Source organism: Malaya genurostris, chromosome 1, assembly GCF_030247185.1.
Source record: "Malaya genurostris strain Urasoe2022 chromosome 1, Malgen_1.1, whole genome shotgun sequence".
In the NCBI taxonomy this organism is placed as follows: domain Eukaryota; kingdom Metazoa; phylum Arthropoda; class Insecta; order Diptera; family Culicidae; genus Malaya; species Malaya genurostris.
The window spans coordinates 48,401,084-48,424,449 of NC_080570.1; the positions used below are offsets into that span (position 1 = coordinate 48,401,084).

At 41.1% G+C, this 23,366-nt stretch overlaps 2 protein-coding genes across 5 annotated transcripts; one reads left to right on the forward strand and one right to left on the reverse strand.

Moving 5' to 3' along the window:
- Positions 1–2,740: 2,740 nt before the first annotated feature.
- Positions 2,741–3,560, forward strand: LOC131438981 (probable peptidyl-tRNA hydrolase 2). 2 transcript variants are annotated; one of them, XM_058609439.1, is made up of 3 exons: positions 2,741–2,857; positions 2,932–3,087; positions 3,152–3,560. In XM_058609439.1, the coding sequence occupies exons 2-3, from the start codon at positions 2,947–2,949 to the stop codon at positions 3,521–3,523; spliced, it is 513 nt and encodes a 170-aa protein (XP_058465422.1). In that variant the 5' UTR covers positions 2,741–2,857; positions 2,932–2,946; the 3' UTR covers positions 3,524–3,560. The 2 variants fall into 2 exon arrangements, with proteins under 2 accessions (XP_058465422.1, XP_058465428.1); XM_058609445.1 differs by having other exon boundaries at positions 2,804–2,857; positions 2,929–3,087.
- Positions 3,549–23,366, reverse strand: LOC131438967 (transcription initiation factor TFIID subunit 1). 3 transcript variants are annotated; one of them, XM_058609417.1, is made up of 9 exons: positions 22,802–23,366; positions 19,872–22,740; positions 14,177–14,732; positions 13,251–14,116; positions 12,456–13,034; positions 12,290–12,388; positions 12,053–12,230; positions 4,427–4,855; positions 3,549–4,197 (listed from the first exon to the last, which is right to left on the reverse strand). In XM_058609417.1, exons 1-9 carry the CDS (start codon positions 22,975–22,977, stop codon positions 3,608–3,610), a joined length of 6,342 nt encoding a protein of 2,113 aa, XP_058465400.1. In that variant the 5' UTR covers positions 22,978–23,366; the 3' UTR covers positions 3,549–3,607. The 3 variants fall into 3 exon arrangements, with proteins under 3 accessions (XP_058465400.1, XP_058465392.1, XP_058465409.1); XM_058609409.1 differs by having other exon boundaries at positions 13,251–14,732; XM_058609426.1 differs by lacking the exon at positions 4,427–4,855 and having other exon boundaries at positions 13,251–14,732.

Below are 23,366 nucleotides of genomic sequence, written 5' to 3' on the forward strand. Positions count from 1 at the left end.
CAATAGCATAATAACGCTGATGTAGTCGAAAGAAAAAGTAAACAAAGAGAATGTGTCAATTGTTTTCAGGCCCTTTTGAAATGATCACGTCAAAATATAACATCAATCCGGCATATCGTGAAAGAAAAAGTGAACAAAGAGAAACTGTCATTTGCAGTTAGGCCCTTTTGTTGTGGGTACATCGATTTGTCCAGAGCAAGGGTGAGACACAAACAGTTGTGGGTCTGCGACAAACGAAATAATAAACTGTGATTCTTGGTTGTTACACGGCTGCATATAATGAACTTAAGTACGATTGTGATTACAGGACACTGCGTATTGTGCCTCAGAATGAGAACGTGTCAACATGTGATTGACACATTTTTCTAAGAAACCGCTTCTTGCTTCCTTTTTCTCTTGCTATTTCAAAGTATTGTTATATGCTGTTCAATGAATTGTGAATAAGTTTTATCAATGAAATGTATATGTTTCTAATGCTATTTCCTCTTCATGCTAAGCCTAACCCAGTTTTCACTATAATTGCTGTCAAATCCAGGCCGAGCTCAAGGTTCTTTTTGGGTGCAGACGAATTTTGATGTGAATCATCGGCAATCTACACCTAATTAATCGTTCCGCAAAAGTTCATAAATCATATAAATGATCCTTTATGGTTTGAATTCTTCACGTATACCTTCCACGCGCAAGAAATTCCGTTTGCCGAAATCGTACATTTTACTTTCGACACTAAAAAATTCAAGGAAAAGAGAAAACTAGAATCGACCTAGTGGTGTAATGATGCCTTTCTAATATTACTTATATTTTTTTATGAAAATCAATGGAGAATTCTTCCAAAAACATTTATTTGAAACTGGCATAAAAACTTGAAAGTTTATTTAGGAACAAACATACTGTAATTTTAAACAACCCTCATCCTGTACTTCTGGAACCGGAAGCGAATCTAGATGAAATTCAATAGAAACCCATGTGACCATAAGACCTTCAATTTGATCCTATAAGCTTGTGGAAATCGGTTAAGTTGCCTCTGAGAAAATGAAATGAGTTCCGTTTCAAAGTTTTTGACCCCGAATACCGACACTTCTGGAACCGTGAACCGCTATAGCCTACAAAATGAAATAATTCTGAGTCATATTTAGTAAAATGACGGTTTGCCATTTTCAACATACTTCACCAGATGACATCGAAAGTCGGATCGGAATAAAATTCAACAGCGTTCTATGGGGAAGAACTACCTTTTATTTGTGCCTAAGTTTGTGAAAATCGATTCAGCCCTCTGAGAAAATCAAGTATCCGTATGAGAAAGGGGAATCCAGAAAATTTTAACCAGACTCAAGACTATTCCAACTTGTAGCAAAGATAAACTCAAGATTACAGTGTTCGTAAATACATTGCATTGAACAATTTTGGACCAATAATTGCGAACCAGTGAGCTTGGTGATATCGTTCGTTCATGAGCTTCGATAAGCAATGGAAAACATCGGTAAAATGCCATGGAAACTATACAAGTTTTGATGGGAATAAACATTTATAAAAATTCAGTACAAAATATTTTGCTGCTAACATGCATCTTAAAATGGAAAATTTATTTTTTTAAATTCTCAGTACTCATTCTAAGTGATTTTTACTTTCGTACTAGAAACCGTCAAACATTCAAAATTATATTTAGGATCATACATGGAATAGTTCATTACGCTGATCAAATGGTACTTTTACATGTGGGAACTGATTATGCAGCAAAATTCCTCAATTTCATTCAGACCCTTATGTAAGTGACGTTGAAAAAACGCAAAAACTCTTAAAAAATGTAAAAACAAAAATAAAAGCCTTTCCTCTTGTATGGTGTAAAATTTCAAACCCACATTTTATCTACAATTCCTTTCAAAAAGGATGTTCACAGGAGGCTCATAAGCTTTTAAACAAAAAAAATCATAATAGATTTCACAATGAAAATTAGTACTCTATTTTTCATAGATCGCTTGTAGTGTCTTTGGAATGGATTCCGAAAGATGGCTTATTATCACAGCAAACTCGTGGACTGTTGATTCGGAATTTCATATAATTTATCAGTGATTCACCCCTCGGTTGCAATATTTCAACCTCATGAATCGATTGGAATATTTCAACCACATGAGATGCGCGAGGCTTTCATTCAGGGTTGCCGGTATACAACACGTAACAGAAACATTTCTACAAAACAACCGGGCGGTAAGACAAAATTTCCTAATTGTTTAAAAAAGAACATTGTTGCAATAAAAAACATTCAATCGAACGTTTTGGTCGTTATCACACAATTTACCTTCTGAATGAAATTTGAATAATACAGATGAATCAGAAATAGTGGCATCTCCAATGTTAACAATGTATGAAACATTTATGCTGACATAGTGGCCAGCATTGCAAATTTCTTATAAATGGTGAATATATTTTCTGCACATTTTTACAGATTTTCGATTTTTTTTGCGGTAGGTAGGGTAACAGAGGTATTTTGGCCACTTCATATATTTTGGCCCACCTAACAAACTTTATCGATTTCATCGGATTTTATCGATGTTAAGTAACTCATTTTGCATCAATTTGAAGCTAATCACATTAAATTACCTCTTGCGGAAGGGGTTTCTAAAGATATTACAATATTTGGTGGATATTTTTATGAAGCGGGCCAAAATAAAATCAATCCTAAAGTGGGCCAAAATACCTCTGTTACCCTATCTACGAAGTGGAAACCTTTTTAATGAGCATTTCGTATTCTGCAAATATTTGAAAATTTGACCTGGCATCACTGAAGTTTACTTTATTTATGTTTATCCAGTAGTTTACCTCTGTGGCTAGGTTATCAGTTATCACGTTTTCATCTAAAAAGGTGATCTAGCGTCTTTCGCCTTGTTGCTACCGTCCAACCAACTACAAATCGGTAATTTTGCTTCTATGTAGTAGGTTTACAGATGAATTATGATCGATACTACCCATATTGTAAGCGCGATTGCTGTATTTACATCGTTCCTTGTTGGATATAAATTCGGCAACAAAAGCATCGCCAAGAATGCCACAGGAAATTCCATTCCAACGTCATCTGATAAGAAGGAAGAAAACGTAAGCCGATTGTTTTTTTTAAATAAAATTCGCTTATTGAAAAAGAACCATTCAATGCTACTAGATTTTCTCGGATTTTGGCGGTGAGTATAAGATGATCCTGGTAGTACGAAATGATCTCAAAATGGGCAAGGGAAAGATAGCAGCTCAATGTGGCCATGCTTCTGTTGGGGCATATGAAGGAGCACTCAACAAAACCCCATCGATCCTACGGAAATGGCAACGCAGCGGCCAAGCCAAAATAGCGGTCAAGGTGGAAAATGAACAGCAGTTAATGGAAATCTATAGGAACGCCAAAGCGAATAACCTCAATTGCTGTCTGATTCGTGACGCCGGTAGAACGCAGATAGAGCCGAACAGTAAAACGGTATTAGCTATTGGACCGGCACCGAATGAAATTATTGATATGATTACTGGGCATTTAAAGTTGTTATAAGATGATCAAATAAATAAAAAAAGTGTGACAACTATAACTAAGCTTTATTAGATGCATTACAAACACGATATATGCAAATAATGTTTAAAACCACAGATCTCCGCCATCATCGTTATCATCATTCTCGTTCGTATTGTTGAAGATATCCACCTGCAAATTGTTCTGTTCATCATCGCTATCCGAGATAGCCAAATCTTTGTGCAGCGATGGCAGAAGCGGTAAGGTTTCTTGCTGCTGCATTGGCACCTCTTGCAGTTGACCTTCAGTATTATGCTGTGGAGGAAACTGTGCCTGCGGTTGGAACTGTTGAAAGCTTGGATCAAATGCACTGACATCACTTTGTTGGTACTGAAACTGTCCGGTTTCAACCTGTTCCAGTTGCCCTTGTACGGTATCCGTACCCAGCTGTCGATTGGACATTCCAAGAAAATCACTTGGGTCATAGTTGGGATCGATTTCCACCGATTCATCGGCCGTTTGGGTGAAGTACTGTGTTCCACTGAGTTGCACCATGGCTTCGGCAGCCTGTTGACTGTCACCTTCCTCCTGCATTGGTAGCATCGACGAAGTTGACGGTGCATTTGATTGGTCTAGGGTTACCGATACACCTTCGTTGTCACTCATGGTAACTTCCTCGAACTCTTCGTCGTCGGTCGAATATTGCCCTCCGCGTTCTACAAAGATCGAATACGAATTTTAGCAATGCAAATAAAAATGTGTTTGAAACACTGATAACAAATACGTTCAGAATAAGGATTATCTTTTTGAGAAGTAATTGGAAATAAGACTACTGGACGAAATACATTTGAATATTACTGCACAGGACATAATTAGATACATGCAATTTACTCAATGAAGCAATAGTGCGAGTTGATTACTTAGCTACGCTTATGTCAAACTTACCTCGCTTCAAACGACCGAAAAATCCCGCTTCCCTTATGAAACTGCCACCAACTGAAGAGGACATACCCCGACCAGTGACATCGAACTGCTCGAAACGGAGCATTTGGTTAGTATCAGTGTTTGCTGTTAGCTTGTTCCCATAAACCGAGGAGCCCGCATGGGTCATCCAGTTCATTTCAAACGCTGAGGCGGATGGATCGCTGGCCAGAAGAGGTGTCGAAGCACTCGATGGAATTCCTTCCATGCCAGCTTCGCCAGGCGGTAATCCCCGGGAGATGCTGTTAATACCGATACCCGGTTGACCTAGCCCAATGATGTCGGTATGCCTGCCGTCCTCATGGCCATAGATCCCCTTCCGGGGCCGTCCCCGGGCTCGTCTAAACAGCATGTTCATTCGCTTCATGTGCGACATCAGTCCACGCGGATATTCTAGTCGGAAACAGTTATAGGATGAGGTTGTATTTGCTGGTATCAGTAGTTCGCTTGCACACACACAGAACCCAGGTGATTTTGAATGGCCAGAGACACTGGACACATGACATGGTGGTTAGATGAGGCAACACGCAGGCATATGAATTGTTATTGTGTGGTGACGATTGTTAGAACAAAATTTTTGGTACCAAAAGTACCCCATGAATTCGCAGGTTTTAGGAAACTCGTGAGCTCACATACCGATCAGCATCGGTATTGCTATCGACCCTACAAAAAGCTATGTGCTGTAGTGACTTCAAACGAAACCCATTTTGAAATTGTGCTGAAAATCTCCTCAATGGCGTGTAAAATCTTGTGAATTGTTTCACGTTTCATATCTTATGATTAACGTACATTACGCTGAATTTAAACAAATTCTATTAGGAGTCCTTACATGAAAAAATACCCAAATAATCAATACAACAGTTATTGACAATACTTTCAACCATGTAATGTAACTACTCATCGGAAACAAATCTCCAATCCGTAGAATTGCTATGCCAATTGACCAACATTTGATTTAATTGAAAGCCGTCCAGTTCGTTTTGATAAAACGGGCTATTATGTCTCCGAAGTGTTACTCGCATTATCCGAAATTCCAAAGCCATCTTATGTCTTTGATATTCTTACTCTAGTTCAACAATAAATGAAGAAACTACAAACTTTTGAATTTACTCCAGCTAATAGGGGCCGTGCAGACTTCCCTGCCCAATATCGCTCGATAGGTCGCAGCCCGGGCAGTTTCGCAGTTTTATACCATTTCAAACCATCTTTAGCGTAATGACAAGATGCCAAATCAGGCCATGAAAAGCGAGGAAGCGTCATGGCTGCGTAAGAATGGCAATAATCGCTTTTTAGGGCATTCTTCACAGTATATTTCCTTGTTTATCGTTCCTGTAGTGATGAAGCGTTGGTTAGCTCGACCGCAGCTGCATATTGCCTGCCACAGCAAATATTTTTTGGTGACTCCTGAGATCCGTTTTAGTTCCGCTCTTGTCAAACGTGCATCGAAAGATTTAAGAACGTTATGCCGGGAGCCCACTGCACAGGAAAGATTTAGACCCCGGGAGTCGTTGGCGGTTCAATGCATAGGACGCTGGTCTTACAAACTAGTTGTCGTATGTTCGAGCCCCGACCTGGAAGGATTCTTAGTGTCAGTAGGGTCCATAGTACTAGCCATGCAATGATTCTCTACACTAAGAATCGGCTGCGAAGTCTGTTGAAACAGAGAAGTCAAATTCCACAAAAGGAATGTAATGCCAGGACTTTGCTTTGCTTTTATGGACAGTGTTTGCAGGGCAACCAAGCTTTTTTTGTAAGTTTCCTTATCTTATTAACAGATCCGCATTTCCACTGCGACTTCACACAATTGCTTTCCGTACTTGCTTTTCTTTCGACGCCATCTTCGATATAAAAGCTTCCTGCGTTGATGAAGTATTTCCAAAGATATACGTATTAAGGGATGTCCAAACGACGTTCAACGACAATCGGCAAAGAGCGAAGTGAACAAATCTCCATTGTCTCGTTGTACAAATCTGCGCTTAGATAGGCAGGGATTCCAAACTACCGAGCAATATTCGAGAGTTGAACAAACAAGTGAACAGTACAAAGATTTTGAACAGTGTACGTATGTAAAATGCTTAGTCGTCCTCGTTAAGAATCCGGGACCTTCACGACTAGTCGATCCTCACTGCTAGTCGATCTTCCAATCAAGGACCCATCCAGAACGTATTCGAAACGGAATGCACCTTTTTTCTCGTGAACGTTATGGCCGAGCACTTGTCGGGATTTACTATCATACGGTTAATTGTACACCATTTTGCGAAGACTACCAATTGCCGCTGGAGAAAGGCTACGTCTTCTGGGTGGGCAGATAATGTGATAGATCAGGACATCATCAGTAAACGATAAGCGCGGACCTTCCAGAGCACAATTGACATCATTGAAGTACAGCAAAAATATTAACGGTCCAAGATGACTTCCCTGTGGTATTCCGGATGATGCGACGAAATCTTCAGAAGTATGATCGCCAATCTTATCGCTAGAAGAGTTGTGGTCTTCATTCCTAAAATTTCATTTCAAAATGTTGTTCACAGATTTTCATAGAATATGATCGAAAATATGCAAAACAGGTACACAGATTTTTCAAGTTGAAACACAGATTTTGAAATGGCAATTCAGGTTAAAGCGTTAAAAAAACAACGCGTTTTATCGATTACGTCACTTATACTATTACATCTTCAGAACTGAAAGTGACAACTATTTGATCTTCGAACTTGTTCAATGGTCCAATAGTAGCTATCAAATGAGCCTAAGCTTGTTGTGCGTAGAATGCTTCCTTCGATTAATTGATATCGTCTCGTATAGGCAGTGTACATTAGGGTGCCAATAAAAAAGGATCATCTCGAATTTTGTAAAACGGTAGTGTTCAAAAGGTTAAGCACTCAACCAAAGTTCTTAGGCAAAATTTTAGCTAAATCGGATATAGGGTAAATAAAGCCGACGGTTTAAATTGGAAAACCTTCGAACTTGAAAAATCACATGAAATTTCCGAATTTGATAAATTGCTTTTGATACAAAATGTGCAATGGAGATTTCGTGCAATTCTAAGACATTGAAAAAAGCATTTTTGATTTCGGCTACCTGTCATATTTCGTGTTCCGGTTACACAGGAACCAACCAAGGGAGGGAGAAACCAAGTATGGCATCGGATTGTAGAATAATGAAGATTTATTTTCGTCTCTAACGAGTGTATCGAAAGGCAGTGTACATTAGGGTGCCAATAAAAAAGGATCATCTCGAATTTTGTAAAACGGTAGTGTTCAAAAGGTTAAGCACTCAACCAAAGTTCTTAGGCAAAATTTTAGCTAAATCGGATATAGGGTAAATAAAGCCGACGGTTTAAATTGGAAAACCTTCGAACTTGAAAAATCACATGAAATTTCCGAATTTGATAAATTGCTTTTGATACAAAATGTGCAATGGAGATTTCGTGCAATTCTAAGACATTGAAAAAAGCATTTTTGATTTCGGCTACCTGTCATATTTCGTGTTCCGGTTACACAGGAACCAACCAAGGGAGGGAGAAACCAAGTATGGCATCGGATTGTAGAATAATGAAGATTTATTTTCGTCTCTAACGAGTGTATCGAAAAGTAGTTAGCAACATTGATTATTGAATAAAAAAGCGAACAAAAAACATATTTTGACATCAATTTTCGATGTATTGTAGAAAAATTACATTTTCATGCATTTCACTGACTATATTGAAGAAAATCCTAGTTTCTGTGAAACGCTCGCACTTTGGACTTGACATTCTTCATTAAATTCTGCACAGTTACTTTTGTGACTTTCCTGGTGGCAGCTGTCCAGTTTTTTTTAACTCCTGCATATTTTGGGACACTGTTCCTTCCTTCCGAAAGTGCCGCTTGACAATTGCCCAATACCTTTCAATTGGCCGAAGATCCGGGCAGTTCGGTGGGTTGATATCCTTTTCCACGAATTGTACATTATTTTTTTACAACCACTGTTTTTTTGACATAATAGAACGGAGTTGGTGTAGTGGGCTGAAGCCAAATCCGGCCAGAAGAGATGAGGAGCCTTATGCTTTCTGTACAGTGGCAGCATTCTCTTCTTCGAACATTCTTCCTCGTACACCTTGGCGTTAATTGTGCCCTTCGTGAAGAAAATCGACGACCGCAAACCACAGGTACAAATTGCTTGCAGACGTTGATCTGCAGACCTTCTGCCCAAACTTTTCCATCGCCACCGTGGTGTCAGCGTCGTCCAGGTCCTGGTACACCGATTTCGTATGATATTGCGGTCCGGGCAGCGCTCGAGAGTCTTTCTTGGCGTAGGTTTCGTCGTCGATCAGGATGCATCCGTCTTTATTCTGTAGAATCCGGTTATACAGTTTTCGCGCTCTTGTTTTGGCCTGAACTTGCTGTACCAGTGACTTTTTCGGCACCTTTTGTTTCTTGTACGTTTTCAGGTAGTTCCGAACTTTGATCCGTTGAATCATCCCGATGCTTGTGTTGAACTGCTTGGCCAAATCCCGCGTCGACGCCGATGGGTTTTTCGATAATATTTTTGACACTGGTGTGGTGCACTTTCACCCGTTATGCAATTTCGTTGTACGTGACACCACTTTCTGAGCACCAAGTGTGCAGAATTTTCTTTCGCGTTTCCGGATCAATTCGACTCATCATTAAAACAATAAACCGTACCGAAACTAATCGATTGGGCAGCTGTTATTGACATGTAAACAAACATGTCACCGCAAAACACGCTGCAAAAAAATAAGCCATTTCAGAGTAATAACTGTTTGAAGGTTGCTAACTACTTATCGATACACTCCTTAGTAGTTTTGCATCATGGAGCACACAGGGTTTTTATTTATAAATCGTCGCTCACCGCGATTTTATTAATAATTCTTTTTTGAAGGTAAGAATCATGCGGCTGTTCGTCAAATTTCCCGTCGTTCTATCCATCGAATAGTCAAGGAAGATTTGTCATTTTATCCATATAAGATCATTGAAACCGGTGGATTATGGATCTCGTTTATGGTTTGCGAACAAGATGCTCGAAATGCTAGGCAGTGGTGAGATTTCTCTAAGCGACATAATGATGAGCGACGAAACCCACTTTCACCTAGACGGCAATGTAAACAAGTAAAATCGTCGTTATCATGCCAAGATAAATCCGTTACAGGTTGTGTAAAGTGTTTTTTAAACTCACGCATAGTTGTAACGTACGACTGATTCTTCAAAAACGAGTTATAAACAAAAACGTGGTGAGCGACACTCCAGTGCTTCATGATGGAAATCTACTAGACGAAAATGAACCTTCATTTTTTTTTTTTTTGTTTCGATTATAGAGGTTTTAACCTTAAGGTCATTCGCCTCTTCGGGCCAGAAAAACTTTCTGACCCTATGTGCGGGGTTGGGAATCGAACCCAGGCGGGCTGCGTGAAAGGCATCGACTTACCCATCACACTATACCCGTCCCCCTGCCCTTCATTTTTTCTACTTCCCGATGCCATGTTCGGTTTCTCCTCCTCTCTTATTTGGTTGCAGTGTAACCGGAGAACCAAATGATTCTGGTTTCTTTGCGCAACCCTGTACTTCTTGACAAATTATTCGACTTTCATCTTCCGAAACTTCTGTGGATCATCCAGGCGAGATTTGCCGACGAAAAACTTCAACCCGGGATCTGCTTGATGTCCGCTTTAATGTACATCTCGTAGTCCATTACGATGCATTTCGGCTGTCCCAACCACTTGCGGTACAACTTTATTGAGCGGGATATCGTATTCTGTTTAATTGACCTTTTTGGCAACGTCCACGAATCAAAATGGTACGAATTGTGCTTGAAATAATCCATCATCTTTCTTGCGTTCAAAGGGTTGCATTTATTGGTTTTTGTTCCACTTCAGCCGCGGGGTCTTTAGCGTCTTCTTGAACAGTTCTACCACACGGGAAACGGTCAAATTGTCGATTCCCAACTTTTCCAGGAACCACCTGTGAGACTGATCAGGATTTTCCATAAACGTGCACAAAATCTTTGGTTGAAGCACTTCTTGTTTGGAAGCCATAGCGATAACCACTTGACAGATTTATAACAAAAAATTTTCACATATAAACATTACACTCTAAAATAATTTTAGAAAATTTCAGAAATTTGTATCCATCCAATGCAAAATTATACACAGAAGAAAGTGCTGTAATTATTTTGAGCACACTTCTTCAAGTTGTAGTTTTCTACTATCGTTCGAAACGACTACGTCAAGGTGATGATATCTACTGTTCAAAATAGTGAGGTTTGACATGAGCGGTAGGATCTTCCGAAAGTTTGTTTATTGATTGATTGATGACATTGATCTTGAGGTTTGTAATTTTTTAGTTAATTATGGAAACAACGAAGCTTGGCGAATCGAACTGGTTAAAAATTAGTTGGAAACGATATCAAGGTGATTGACAAATGTGAACACGCCACAAACTGCAGCAATTGCTTGAAGAACCACCTTTCGTATCAACAGAAAATTGGACGACTGCGATGGGATGGGAATGTCATTAGGATTTCGAACAACCCAGTTAAAAAGGTCGAAGAATCCAATTCTGTAGGCATAAGAAAAAGAACGGCCAATAAGCCTTCCATCAACATTCACTTTGAAGAGTAATTTCGAATGACTCGGCACTCGCTAAGAGTAAGTCATAATAGCAGAGAAAAGTTTTCTCTTTCGTCTGGTGTTGAATTTAATACTATATTTTTCATAGCTCGCCTGCAAATTCATTCGAAAGTGGAAGTTGACAGGTGGCTTATTGGCCGTTAAAAAAACGCGTGATTTGGGGATTTTAGGTTTGTGCAAAAAAGCCACCAGTGCTCAATTAAACCGCCGTCTTCGCCTAGCAATTCAATTTAAACCACTAAACAGACGAAAAATTTACACTATTTTTGTAACCTAGGTGCAATCTTTTTTGATGACTAGAACGAAAACGAGTGACGACTAATTACAGGTTGCCGCAGAATGTGAAGATTCAGGATTTTTGGGTTTGTGTAAAAAGCACATGTTTTATTTTTACGTTACATGAATAGTGTAAACTTTGAATTTGCTTAGCGGTTTAAATTAAACTGCTAGATGGAGTAGGCGGTTCAATTTGAACTGCTTCAAGCATATGAAGAGAATTGAAAAGAAAACAAGAAAAAGTGGAGCATAACGAGCAACGTGGATCGATCAAGTGTAGGGCGATTTAGGAAATATCGGTGCTTCCAGTGACAGACGAAGAGCGGCCATGGATCGAGCGAGACGTTTGCCACATATAATAAAGAACATCTAGGCGATAGGTAAGCTACGAAAGCGTATAAAATATTACAACTAAACGATTCGCGTTATTCATTAACATATGTCAAAATATGCTACTATAATTTTGACCTGTTATTACAAATATCAGAGCATGCAGTTTTTTTAGTTCGACCCTGCACCGTTCAATTCATCCCCCACTATAAATACCAGAATACGATAATCAACCGTTATATTATGTAACAATAAAACCATTAAATGTATCTATCAAGCATGCAAGCATACAGCCAACCATCAGTTCGAATAGCGTGCAACCGAAAGCAAATGTTCCAGTAGAAAAGCAAATACGTCCATACCTTCATCGTGCAGTAACTTTTTGGGTCGACCACGAGATTTTTTACCGAAAGTCGGTCTCATCAATCCACTGGGGCCAGGTCGACTCGAATTCATCGACGCAGATGACGACGGTCGTTCCAAGTTACTTGCATCACCTTCTCCGAACTCCGGAGATGTGTCCCGAGATCCTTGGAAGTACTGAAAGAACGAACACGTTTGACGGCTGTTTAAATTTGCTAACCTTTATTCATATTTACCTTTTCTCGTTCATCATCTTCCCAATCGATATCCACTTCATTCCGTGCTCGCTCCTGCACCAAAGCGATGTTCTTTTCCAGTAAGGACATGTTATCCATCTATGGAGCCAATTTCAAGATGAAATTTAGTTGATTTGCGTGTTTGAGACTAAGAAAAGCAACCTACCGCTTCCAGTGCTTGTGAAACAACTTCAACCATGTGCCTTGCTTGCTTGGTAAAATTGGCTTCTGACCCATTGTACGTCTCACAGTTATCCGCGATCAGTTGAATATCTTGCAATAAATCCGCCCGAGAATGATACTTGTGAGCAGCCACTTTCTTGGACACCTTTTCCAAATCCATTGGCTTCCTGATGATCGTGTAATAGTCCTTCACTAACCGTTTGTTTACCGGCTTGAGGAAGGGCCAACTTTCCGGCATCGCCTTAAGCGGACCGTTCACATATTCACTCAGCATGTAGGACAGCGCGACCTGATCGTTATCGTCCAGCAGCGGGTTTATACTCTTCTCCAAACGGGCCAACCGTTCTTCCTTCTCCTGCATGCGATCCTTACACTTTTGCAGCATTCGTTGCGCTGCGCTCGTCAGCGAGCTTTTGGCTCCGTTGTACAGCGAAGAATTTTCAACGATTTGATTGATGTCAGCTATAAACTCGTCTCTGGTTTGATATTTCTTCTGTCGAATGCGCTCTCGGATGGTTTGCAGATCCATCGGGCGTTGAATGATTTTATGATAATCAGCGACCTGAAAATGTGTGTTAGCTTCAAATATTTTGGCTTCAGGTGAAAAAATGTGTGTCATATGTTCCAGTTTTTACTGTTAATATGTCGCATACTGACAATTACATAAATAGGACTATTGTACCAACAGCCATCTCATTAGTAAAGTCGTCATATTATTTTGCAATACATAGTGGTTTTCGCATTTTTTGGAATATTAGAGTTTATTCGATTCACTTACCTGCTTTGCATTGACGGGAAACATGAACGGAGTAACGTCCGGCATATCGCGAAGTTCGTTCAGCAACTGCTCTAAGATGGACGACAAGAGAACAACCGGATCCGTTCTCCTTCGGTTGGCCGTTTTATTGTGCCGCTTCAGGTAGTCACAGTTTACATCGCCACCAACACGCCTTCGTTTCTTACTAACCGCATCTTTCGGGACCTTCAGTAGCAATGTTCTTCTTCGGACGTCCTCATGGCGCTTCAACAACTTGCCGCTTAGTTTTACCTTGGTACCGTCCACGTTCACCAAATCTTCGTCGTCGGCATTTAGTTCTTTTTCAATTTCTTCCTCCTGTTCCTCGGTCATCGCAACCGTCAGCGAAGGTGTGGGAATCGTTCCCGTGTACAGAGGACAAGCCTTGTTGGTTCGCATGTGTCCTACCTGACCGCAAGCTCCACATTTCAGTTTCAAATCCGGCTTTAGCTTAGTCTTTTTGATGCGGGATGTGGGACTGTACTCCTTAGAGTGGCTCTCCTTCGGTGTCGAAGGATTCGTGCTTGATTTGGAACTGGGCGTTTCTCGATCCCCCAAACTAATGGGAGTTCCAACGGTCTGTTGTTGATGCTGCTGCTGCAGCATGCCGATTTTTTGCTGATTTCGTTTGATACGTCGCAACTGTTCCTGAATACGACGCTTCTCTCGTTTCATTTCTTCTTTCTGTGCTTCATCCAGGGTAGCGAACTGCCGAATGAAGGCCTCATCTTTGGTGGTGCGAATTTTCACATACGCATCGATAACCGGAGATCGACGCACGATTTCCACTCGGGTGAACTCGCGTCCCTCGGAGTTTTTGAAGGTGCGGGTAATTTTAAGAATTTTAGCTGAAAAATAAGGGAATATTGCAGATGACATGAAATGAAATTCAACTGAAAAATGCTTACAAGTTGGAGTTTGTTGCAAATCTTTCAAGTCTTCATCTTTCTTTTTGCCACCTTTGGAGCTACCTTGTTCTTCCATGATTTTCCTCAGCAGCTCCTGCCGTTCTTGCTCTTCCCGTTCCAACGAAAGCTGCGTCGATGTTTTCTTATTTGCAAGCATGTTTTCCAAATTCTTACCCAACTCCTCCAGATCTGACTCTTCGGAAGCCGTGGACTCCCCTTCGTCGGTCGATAGCACCTCCGAAGAAGCCAACACTCGGTTCTGAAGGTCAAAGATGCGTTGGCACTCTTCCTTGTACCGTTCCTGGTGCTCGGCAATGGAAAACCTATTACCACGGGAAAATTTATCCATACCTTCCTCACCAGCCTTGGCTTTTTCGGTGGACAGCGTTCGAACCACGTCGATAACCTCCCACCGGGACAGCTTTTTGATTTCTTCCTCCGGCACCTGAAACTTACGCAGCAGGGCTTTGGCATTGTTTAACGATAGACGCCGCAAATCGGCATCCGTTCCGGTGACGGTCCGTTTCGGTTGGCTCTCGATTTCCTCTTTGTTTTGCTGCAGTAGTAAGGGAAAAAGTTGTAGATCAGTATAAATTTGAATCAATAGTTGAATGCTGTAGTAAACTATGAAGATGACGCTTATCCGCAAGGGATCCTGGAACGCTATGTCACTAAGTAAAGGTCAAGAAATCGAGACGGAATCGGTTTTAAGGTCGACGACTCGTGGCTAGCTGCGTTGTTATTTATGGGGCTTCCGGAACAAGATAATGGGATTCGAGGCATCGGGCACTACCTTGACGTCGGACGCGGTCAAAGCCAAAATATTACAAGACGTAAAATTGCAAAAAGAACCAAAAATTGCTCGTGGAAACGGAGCATTTTATTCCAATCAAAATGCGAATCGGCGTGGAGGAAACAGTGGTGCGGCAATGAATGACGACACATGCCAGCAAAGAGCGTGGACATTTTGCAGCAACTGTTGTGTATAGAAGATGTTAGTTTCTGGAAGCACTTTTAGTTCAGGAGGAAAAGGAAAAGAAATAAATTAAAAAACTGTCGGAGGCCGGAATTCCTACTTAGAACGTTAAACCATGCAGTTTGATCTTTGCGACTTCGCCGAAAACCCCTACACTCTTGGTGACCCGTATTCCACGTGCTGAATGCTGTGTTCTGACGGACAAATAGTCTGCTGAATTTACTTTCTCCAGAGGTGAGTTGTGTATCGTCGAATAAGGAGCCGGTGGGAACATAACAGTGGCGACGAGTGTCAGGCACGTACCCAGAGGGGAGAGACCGACCCTCCCGAAATCAGAAACAGAAACAAAAAAAAATGTTTGATACAAAGCGAGCAGTGTCAGAACTCAATAAAATGGAAATTAAATACGGGGCAAAATTAACCGACAATAATAATAAGACAATTGTTCTGGATGACTGGGAAGAGAAAGTGCGCGAGCTTACCATAGTTGAGCAAGACTCTGCAAATTAGAAAGATATCCTGCCGCTGGATCTCGCACATACTCGTTTGGGGCTAAAAAGACAAGCGCAAGTACACTTTGAGTACATGTTTGGCTGGATCCATTATTACATGACACAGAAATAAATGATTACCCGACAATGGACTGAAGTCGTCGCGGCACGAGTGCCTGGAAGGGTGGCTCAATGGGTCGAAAAGATCATGATGCCGATTTTCTGGGATTGTTATAGTATACTTTTAAAGTACTAAATGGATTGAATACCGAAATCGCTGGGGAAGGGCCATTTCTGAGAAATCGATGTAAGTTTCGTTTTGGAATTTTAGACGGCTACTTCCGGAACCTGATACTGAAACCTGTATAGCTTAAGTAAGTTTGTATGGCCATCAACTAATATGACCTATAAATTAAGAAGATGCTCTCCGTGCTTCACGAATCGAAGTAAGGGATCTACTTCGGACCATTTCTCTAAATCCATCAGATATTTGTGCTCTAGAAATGGATATTTAGAAAGTCTTAAACATGTGGGATTGAAATGGCATGACAGTAAACGTTAAGAAATAATCTTCTCTCGGTCATTAGCTTATTTTGGTTTTTTCTTAGCAAATTATTTATTTATTCTGGGTCCCTCCCGAAACTAAATCCTGGGTACGGGCCTGACGAGTGTGAAAGGAAAATCGTGCATAGTAACGTTTGTAATATTTGTAAAGTCAATTGGTCAGGAGACGCTGGTTTTGTCTTGTTCTTTTGTTTCATTGATTAGCATACTATTCACACCTTTCCATTTCCGACCGTTCCGTGTCGTTTTCCTTCCGGCACAGAAAAGGCGCTGACAGACCGACTTTAGTGAAAGTAAAAAAAAATATCGGTGACGAAAAATTCGAGTTTGCCGGACGGACGCTACACTGACGGCGAGCTGCACTGATACGGCACTGTGCCGAATAGGTGTGAATGTGCGCATAGAAAAAAACAAGAAATAATATCGCTGTCCGTTCACGGAGGAGTCATTGTAATTGCATCCATAGTAACATTTTTTAATTGTAGGTTCGTGATTTGCAACGGTTTTCAAGAGTACATTGACGCCTAAGGGTGATCAGACCGACGATTGTTGGCGATTACGAAAAGAAATCAAAAGGAATATAGGCCCTTATTGCCGTTCTCAATTCCACTTTCACATTCACTTCACTTACATGTCACTCTACTTGATTTTACTGATTACCAGTATCACGCATGGTGAAGTGATCACTGTGGTGGAAAAAAACTAATTTTTGGTGGCGTGATGATGACATCAAGTTCATCCAAGTACTTACTTTTGTCTCTGAAGCGACTTCCGTAATAAGAACCTACATTCACTTCACTTGGTTTTCACCGTGTAGTGACACCGGGCTCATACTTGCGTACGGTAGTTAATTCGCTGGTAACTGATAGCACAGAGAACAAACATCCAAGCTAGTACAAACTTTTTCAAAAAAGCTGTGTGCCATTTCGCACGACTTTGCACGCATGAATTACAATTGCATGAAACGCAAGAGCCCCTAAGGGATTACTGGGCTGGTCAAAGTGCCTCTACAGGAGAACTGCTACTTGGAGATTCCTTTTTAAAACCGTTAATATCTTACACAAATTGAAATCTCTGCTTGGATGTCCTGTTAGCAAATGGAAGTTTGCGGTAAGCATTTTTGTCGTGAATACGCTTACGCTAGCATTTTTGTCGTGAATACGCTTTCGCTACATTCAATCGGAAATATGATCACAATTTTTTGATGGAATTTTCAGTTGTGTGACATAATCTCAAATAACCTAAAATTAAAATATTCTGAAATGTTTGGTATCAACGAGTATCGAGGAGGAAAACACATGACGCTTGTTTGTCTTTCACGTATTTTGAAGGCTCATAGCTCAGTGATCTGTGGAAGGATTTATATAATCTAACTACCAATAGATTCGAAATTTTTCAACTTGAACGTATATTGCAACAACATTGAAGTTTTTCAATAGTATACTATTGAAAAACCTGTTTGATTTGACCCATGTCACCACCAGCCAATCAGAACGCGTTCTGAGGAAGATAACAAAATATCTGCAGCTGTACAACAAATCGTTCGAGAAAAATGTTCCGAACTGTGCTTGATATGATAGAGAACTCCACAATTTGTCCTTCTGAAAGGCAGATATGGATCATGTACAGCATCTTGATAGTTTCTTTCAATGAATTATGCAAATCTGAAATGAAATAATCGACATCAAAATTCTATAAGTGCCTATATGTGTGGCCGTTAGTACCGAACATTTGTGAAAAAGATACAAACGAAATCACGTAAAAAGAAATCTCTTAAGCAAAATTGATTCAGTTTGGCATCATTCGGCACTGCGAGCGGATATGTTGCGGTTCGTCCGCAAAGCCAGTTTCAATTCAAACAAGAGCGATTGCGGTATACAGAGCTGCTGGTCGTTTGCATTGGAGAGAAAGAAACGAAAAGTGAACAACCCTATAAATGTTTTTTAAAGAACTATTAGAATTACTTATTTGTTAAAATAATGCAAATCGGAAGTGAATATAATCAGTTTAGTTTAGGCCTACAGTCTAATAGATTCTAATTAGAGAAATTTAGAAGTTTTTTCTCGGATATTTTTTGTATTGAAAAATTAATTCGCTGTTGCTGGCAATTTTATATTCTTGTAAAAATACGCCGATGATAGTTGTTACCGATTTTAATAAATATGCTTCAAAACAAGATAATAGCTACTATGCTAGGCACATGTATTGATCTCGTATTTGCTAGAAATATAAATGCAGCAAACCGTAGATATATTTCATACTTTTCATATCACAGGCCTATTGTATTATTGATCAACCCAGCGAATTAATGTTTTCTTCATGGGAAGATTATAATCGGTTGTGAACGGTATGCCTAGGCCAATCCTATCAGTATCTCATCCACAGACAACCGGTCAGCTTGGAAATAGATGAAGTCAGTAAGCGGCATCCATCAGAGTTCGAATTCAACTCGTCATTCCCCAACACGAACGCCTTCATAAAAGGTTCTTTCTAGAACCACCATTATTTATTATAAATAACTATGAAACTTACTTCATAATATTTAATTGTGTGGCAGAATGTTTGATATAACTTATCCGTACTTCAGTGTAGGTGCATCGTTTCAAATTCCAGTAGTGAAGAAAAGGAATACTTGTACAATTCACACAATCGACCAAGTGACTGATACAAGGAAGCGTGCCAGTTTTATTCGTATTCACGACATCCAGTTATGTCTCTGACATTACCCACCCAGTTTTTTTTGTTGTGAATACGACTTACTTTACTATGGGGTGCTTTTTCAAAATTTACCCTGTACAGAACTTTATCGCGAATATCTCTTGCTGTACTTAACCCAACAACATATTTTTTTCTACAAGCTATCGGAAATATGATCAGGAATTTGTGATTAAATTTTCAACAGCGTGAGAAAATGATAAATAATTAAAAAACAAACTTTTCTAAAACTTCCGAACCTGCATGTTGGAACTGGATTCCGGAACTGAATTTAGTTTCGAAACTAGTTCAAAAACTAAATTGCAATTGAATTCTGAGCCTGTTCTAGGTTCTGAATGTAGTTTTTGAGCTCAGGTCCAGTCCCTAATTTCTGAATTATTTGAGTCGGTTCTTTTTAGAACCATTAATATATTACCAAAGAACTATGCGAAATTTTACTTTACTGTACTGTATACGGTCCTTTTTTCAACCAGTTGGAGTTCGTAGTTGTAGGAACTTTCTATTATTTTTGCTATTAACGATATCGAGGTGATTGACGAGTTAGGGTATTTGGGATCACTGGTGACCGTCGATAATGATACCAGCAGGGAAAGACAGAGGCGTATTTTGGTGTGTGTACTTTGAGCTCAGAAAAACCCTTCGATCGAGGAAAGTGGCCATCTACAATACGCTCATTAAACCGGTTGTTCTCTATGGTCACGAAACAAAACAATTTTCACTTTTTACGTTTCGCTTATGTTGAGCTGCTAACGCCACCTAACGGTTCAAAATAAACCGCTGACGCAGAATGATTTGCCCTCCCTTACCATCAGCAAAATGATGAGAAACCATGGGTTAGTGCAAATCTAAAAATAACCAGAGCAACGTGTCACTTGAGCCAATTTGTTCTGATTCCTGAATTTAACAAGAACATTTTGTAGCTGCAAAGCTGAAAAACCCCCATGCTCACCGTAGGTTTGTTGGGCATCCGTACGTAGGAGAAACCTTCACCGCACCCGGTTGGATCCGCGGGCCCATTCAGCTGCAGAATACACTTTCCTCGCATCGCTTGGATGTACGCCCGGGTTGTGTTCCACGGGGCGACCTTCACCTCGTCGTCCATTTTTAGCTGCATCTCTTCGTCGTCGTCCTCCTGTTGGGCAAAGATAAACTTTTCGCCGTATCCGGCATCCTTCAACCGCTGTTCCGCAGCAATCATGCTGAAATACGCACAGCACTGTTCCGGCGAAACCATGGCACGAATTTCCTCCTCCGACGGAAGTCGAAACTCCGGTTTGATGACCCAGAAATTGGAGTCCATACCGGTTCGCTTGAAATCGGCACACTGCTTCAGCCGCTTTCGGATACTGCTTTCCGAGTGTGCCGGGAAGGCTTTCTTGATGTCGTCCATTCGAATTTTCCGTGGATTGTCTTTGCTTTTCCAAAACAGTCGATAGATGAAAACTTGAAGGAAATCCCGTACGAAATTGTTCGCTCGCTTTGAGTTGGGTCCAGGAACTTCGTACAGTGGACATTCCTGTCCGGCAGTGTAGAGTGCATCGATTTCTCGGACGAAGTAGTTGTTGCGTGTCCGAAGCACGAGGAAATCTGTGTTCTGAACCGTGTGCGGATAAATCGGTGCTCGGTACATGTTGTTTTCGATCACTTGAATGCAATGGCCAGGATGTAGAATACCCAGAAATGGAGAGGTATGTGCATAATGAGTTTCACCGTAGCGATACTCCGGTGGTCCACTGTCTTTAGCTGCCTTACGTTTGTAGTAATTTTTAATTTTAGTTGCCATACCGACTTGGTTCATCAGAGGTGGATGTTCCTCGCAAAATTCCACTAAGATCAGTTCACCGTCCCGACCGGATAAGTCTTCGGGGGTTCGCATAAAGAATACGTCACCACCACCGGAGGCGATTCGTTCCAACTCGCGTTGTTTGGATTTCTTTTTAATGTGTTTCAGCAACGGAAGAACCGGCTGCGGATTAATTGAAGCCAGTGAACCATGGGAGTATTTTTTCATAGGCGGCCGGTGGAACATTCGAAGTTTCATAGGACCCATATGGGTCGGGATGAACGGAGCTCGGAGTTCCACAACAGGAGTAGAATGTTGCAGAAGATTTCCACCGCTAACTTTCAGTTTCAGTGTTGCTTCCGAGGATTTGGCCATGTAGAAAACGTCGTTCGAGATGTTGAAAGGATCACGATCGGGACTTTTCGGAGGCGGAGGAGGAGTGTCTTCTGCCAGAACGTTGATGACGCCTGCTTTGCCGAGAAGGATTTTAGATTTTTTAACATGCGGATGTGGAATTTTCACCTTCGGAGCAGGGCCTGTGTTTCGAATGATCTTCGAAGGATCGATATCATCTGGAATACCGAGAATGATGTTCTCATCGTTGGGATCCAAGGTAAGTACTTTTGGTTTGGGAACTTTCTTGACTGCTTCCGCATCCCAAATCACTTCGTCTTCCCATTTACTGTACACCAATTCTTCGTTTTCAACCGGAAATATGCTATACCATGTGTCATCATTTTCCTCGTTCTGTTTATTCTGGGCAGCGTTGATAATCATCTGAGCTTTACTCATTTTTCCTTGCGTTGGATTGGGAAGTTTCGAACTTCCGATTGCCGGAGATGAAGGCATACTTTTCCCTGGTTGACTGAAGGCGCCGGCGGTGCGAGAACCGCTGGACGGAAGCCATCCTGCAGCATTTATTTTCGAGTTCAGTTTTTGAAGCACTTTATGCTTGATGTCGTTTCCATCCCACACCACATCGTCTTCCCAGTGCAATTGAGAAACCATCAAAAATGCATCGTCAGGAAGCGGTTCACCTTTGATATCGATTTCCTCTTGTCTGTCAGCTGTTTTGAAACCATAATCAAAATTTTCTCCCGTCTCCGGTACATCTAACATATCGTACCAAACCTGAGCCGGTCCAAATCGCCAATCGGCTACCTTTGGCTTGGAATCCCCTCCGTTATCTGCTTCAGGTTTTTCTTCTTTCTCCTCCTCACGAGTAAGACTCAACAGTCTGTCTTCGTCGTCCGATGCCCAATGATCCCGGGTAGGAATTGGTGCATAAACCAGATTGAACCCATGAGCACGACGGGGCTCATCAGAATCCGATGTTGAGTCAGATCCTTCCTTTACTTTCTGCTTCTGAAGTTTCTTCTTTCGTCTTCGACGAACACTTCTCCAGATTTGTGGTAAACTCGATACCTTACCAGGCCCAAAAAGCCTGGAAAACCGCAAAACTTTATCCGGACGAAAGTCCGGAAACAATTCCCTCACATCAACATTCGCGTACTTCGAAGGCAACATAGCCGCTAGAGGTGTATCTAATTTTCGTTCAGCTTTCGGTTTTTCTGCAGCTGTCTCCTCTCCATCACCAGATTTTCCTTCTGCGTTACTAACTGGGGCACTGGGAGGTGGCATCAATTCTTTATCATCGACACCATCAGTTTCATCGTCTGCCTCTTCATCACCACTTTTATCTTCTACCTTATTTTCACCAGCAGCCACACTTTTCAAGTCGACCTTACTGGCTGGGATTGCGGCTTCAATATCATCGTAATCGTCATCGCCTTCGCCTGTTCTGCTGCCATCTGCCCCCGCTTCCACCGCAACGGGCAAATCATCTGCAAGCTCATTAATGTCCGAATAATCAACAGCATCTTCCGCTTTAACTTTGTAGTTTGCATGATCATCATCGTTGTCATCGTACCGACGATCATCACTCGAAGAAGAATCATCACTATCGCTATTCTCCGCTACAGGTTTTTCAGTGCCATCCGTTAAAACATCAGCAAGAAATGACGACAGGCCCATCCTGGAAAAGAAAAGGCAAACCATCATTTTGACCTGAAGTGAAATACCGCATAACCACCAACCTCGACAGCGACGACAGGTGCTGCTTGGCTTCCTCGTCGAGGAAATCATTCTCCAGCCGTCCGTGTTCGTCAACGTTTCCGAACAAAAACCCCGCCAGATTTAGTTCACCAGCATCGTTATCGTCGTCATCGTTCTCCATGCCCTGATCATTTTCGTTCTCACTGTCGTTATCCATACTAGCGTAAATTCAAAACAAATCCTCGTACCACCCCCAACAACGCAATGTTTACAAACAATTAACCGGCGAATAGTGTAGATCGAACAGAATCATCTAAAAACAAAAGCCCTTCCAACACTAACAAAACCTCCAACAAAGGCCTTTTAGAGTTTGACAACTCATCCGGCAGCGGAACGAAGCCGAACAGTAGTGCGATAAAATGGTTTAAAAGAATTGCTAATAGCTCTTCAGATTTCACCTCATTGCATTGTAATTTACATGAAATCAATTTAACGGATCCTAAAGAACACTGTAGCACTTATTCGAAGCAGAAAATCAAAACTTTTCCTACTATTTGACCCGAAAAACTATAACACTGACAGCACCAAACGAACGGAGCGGATATT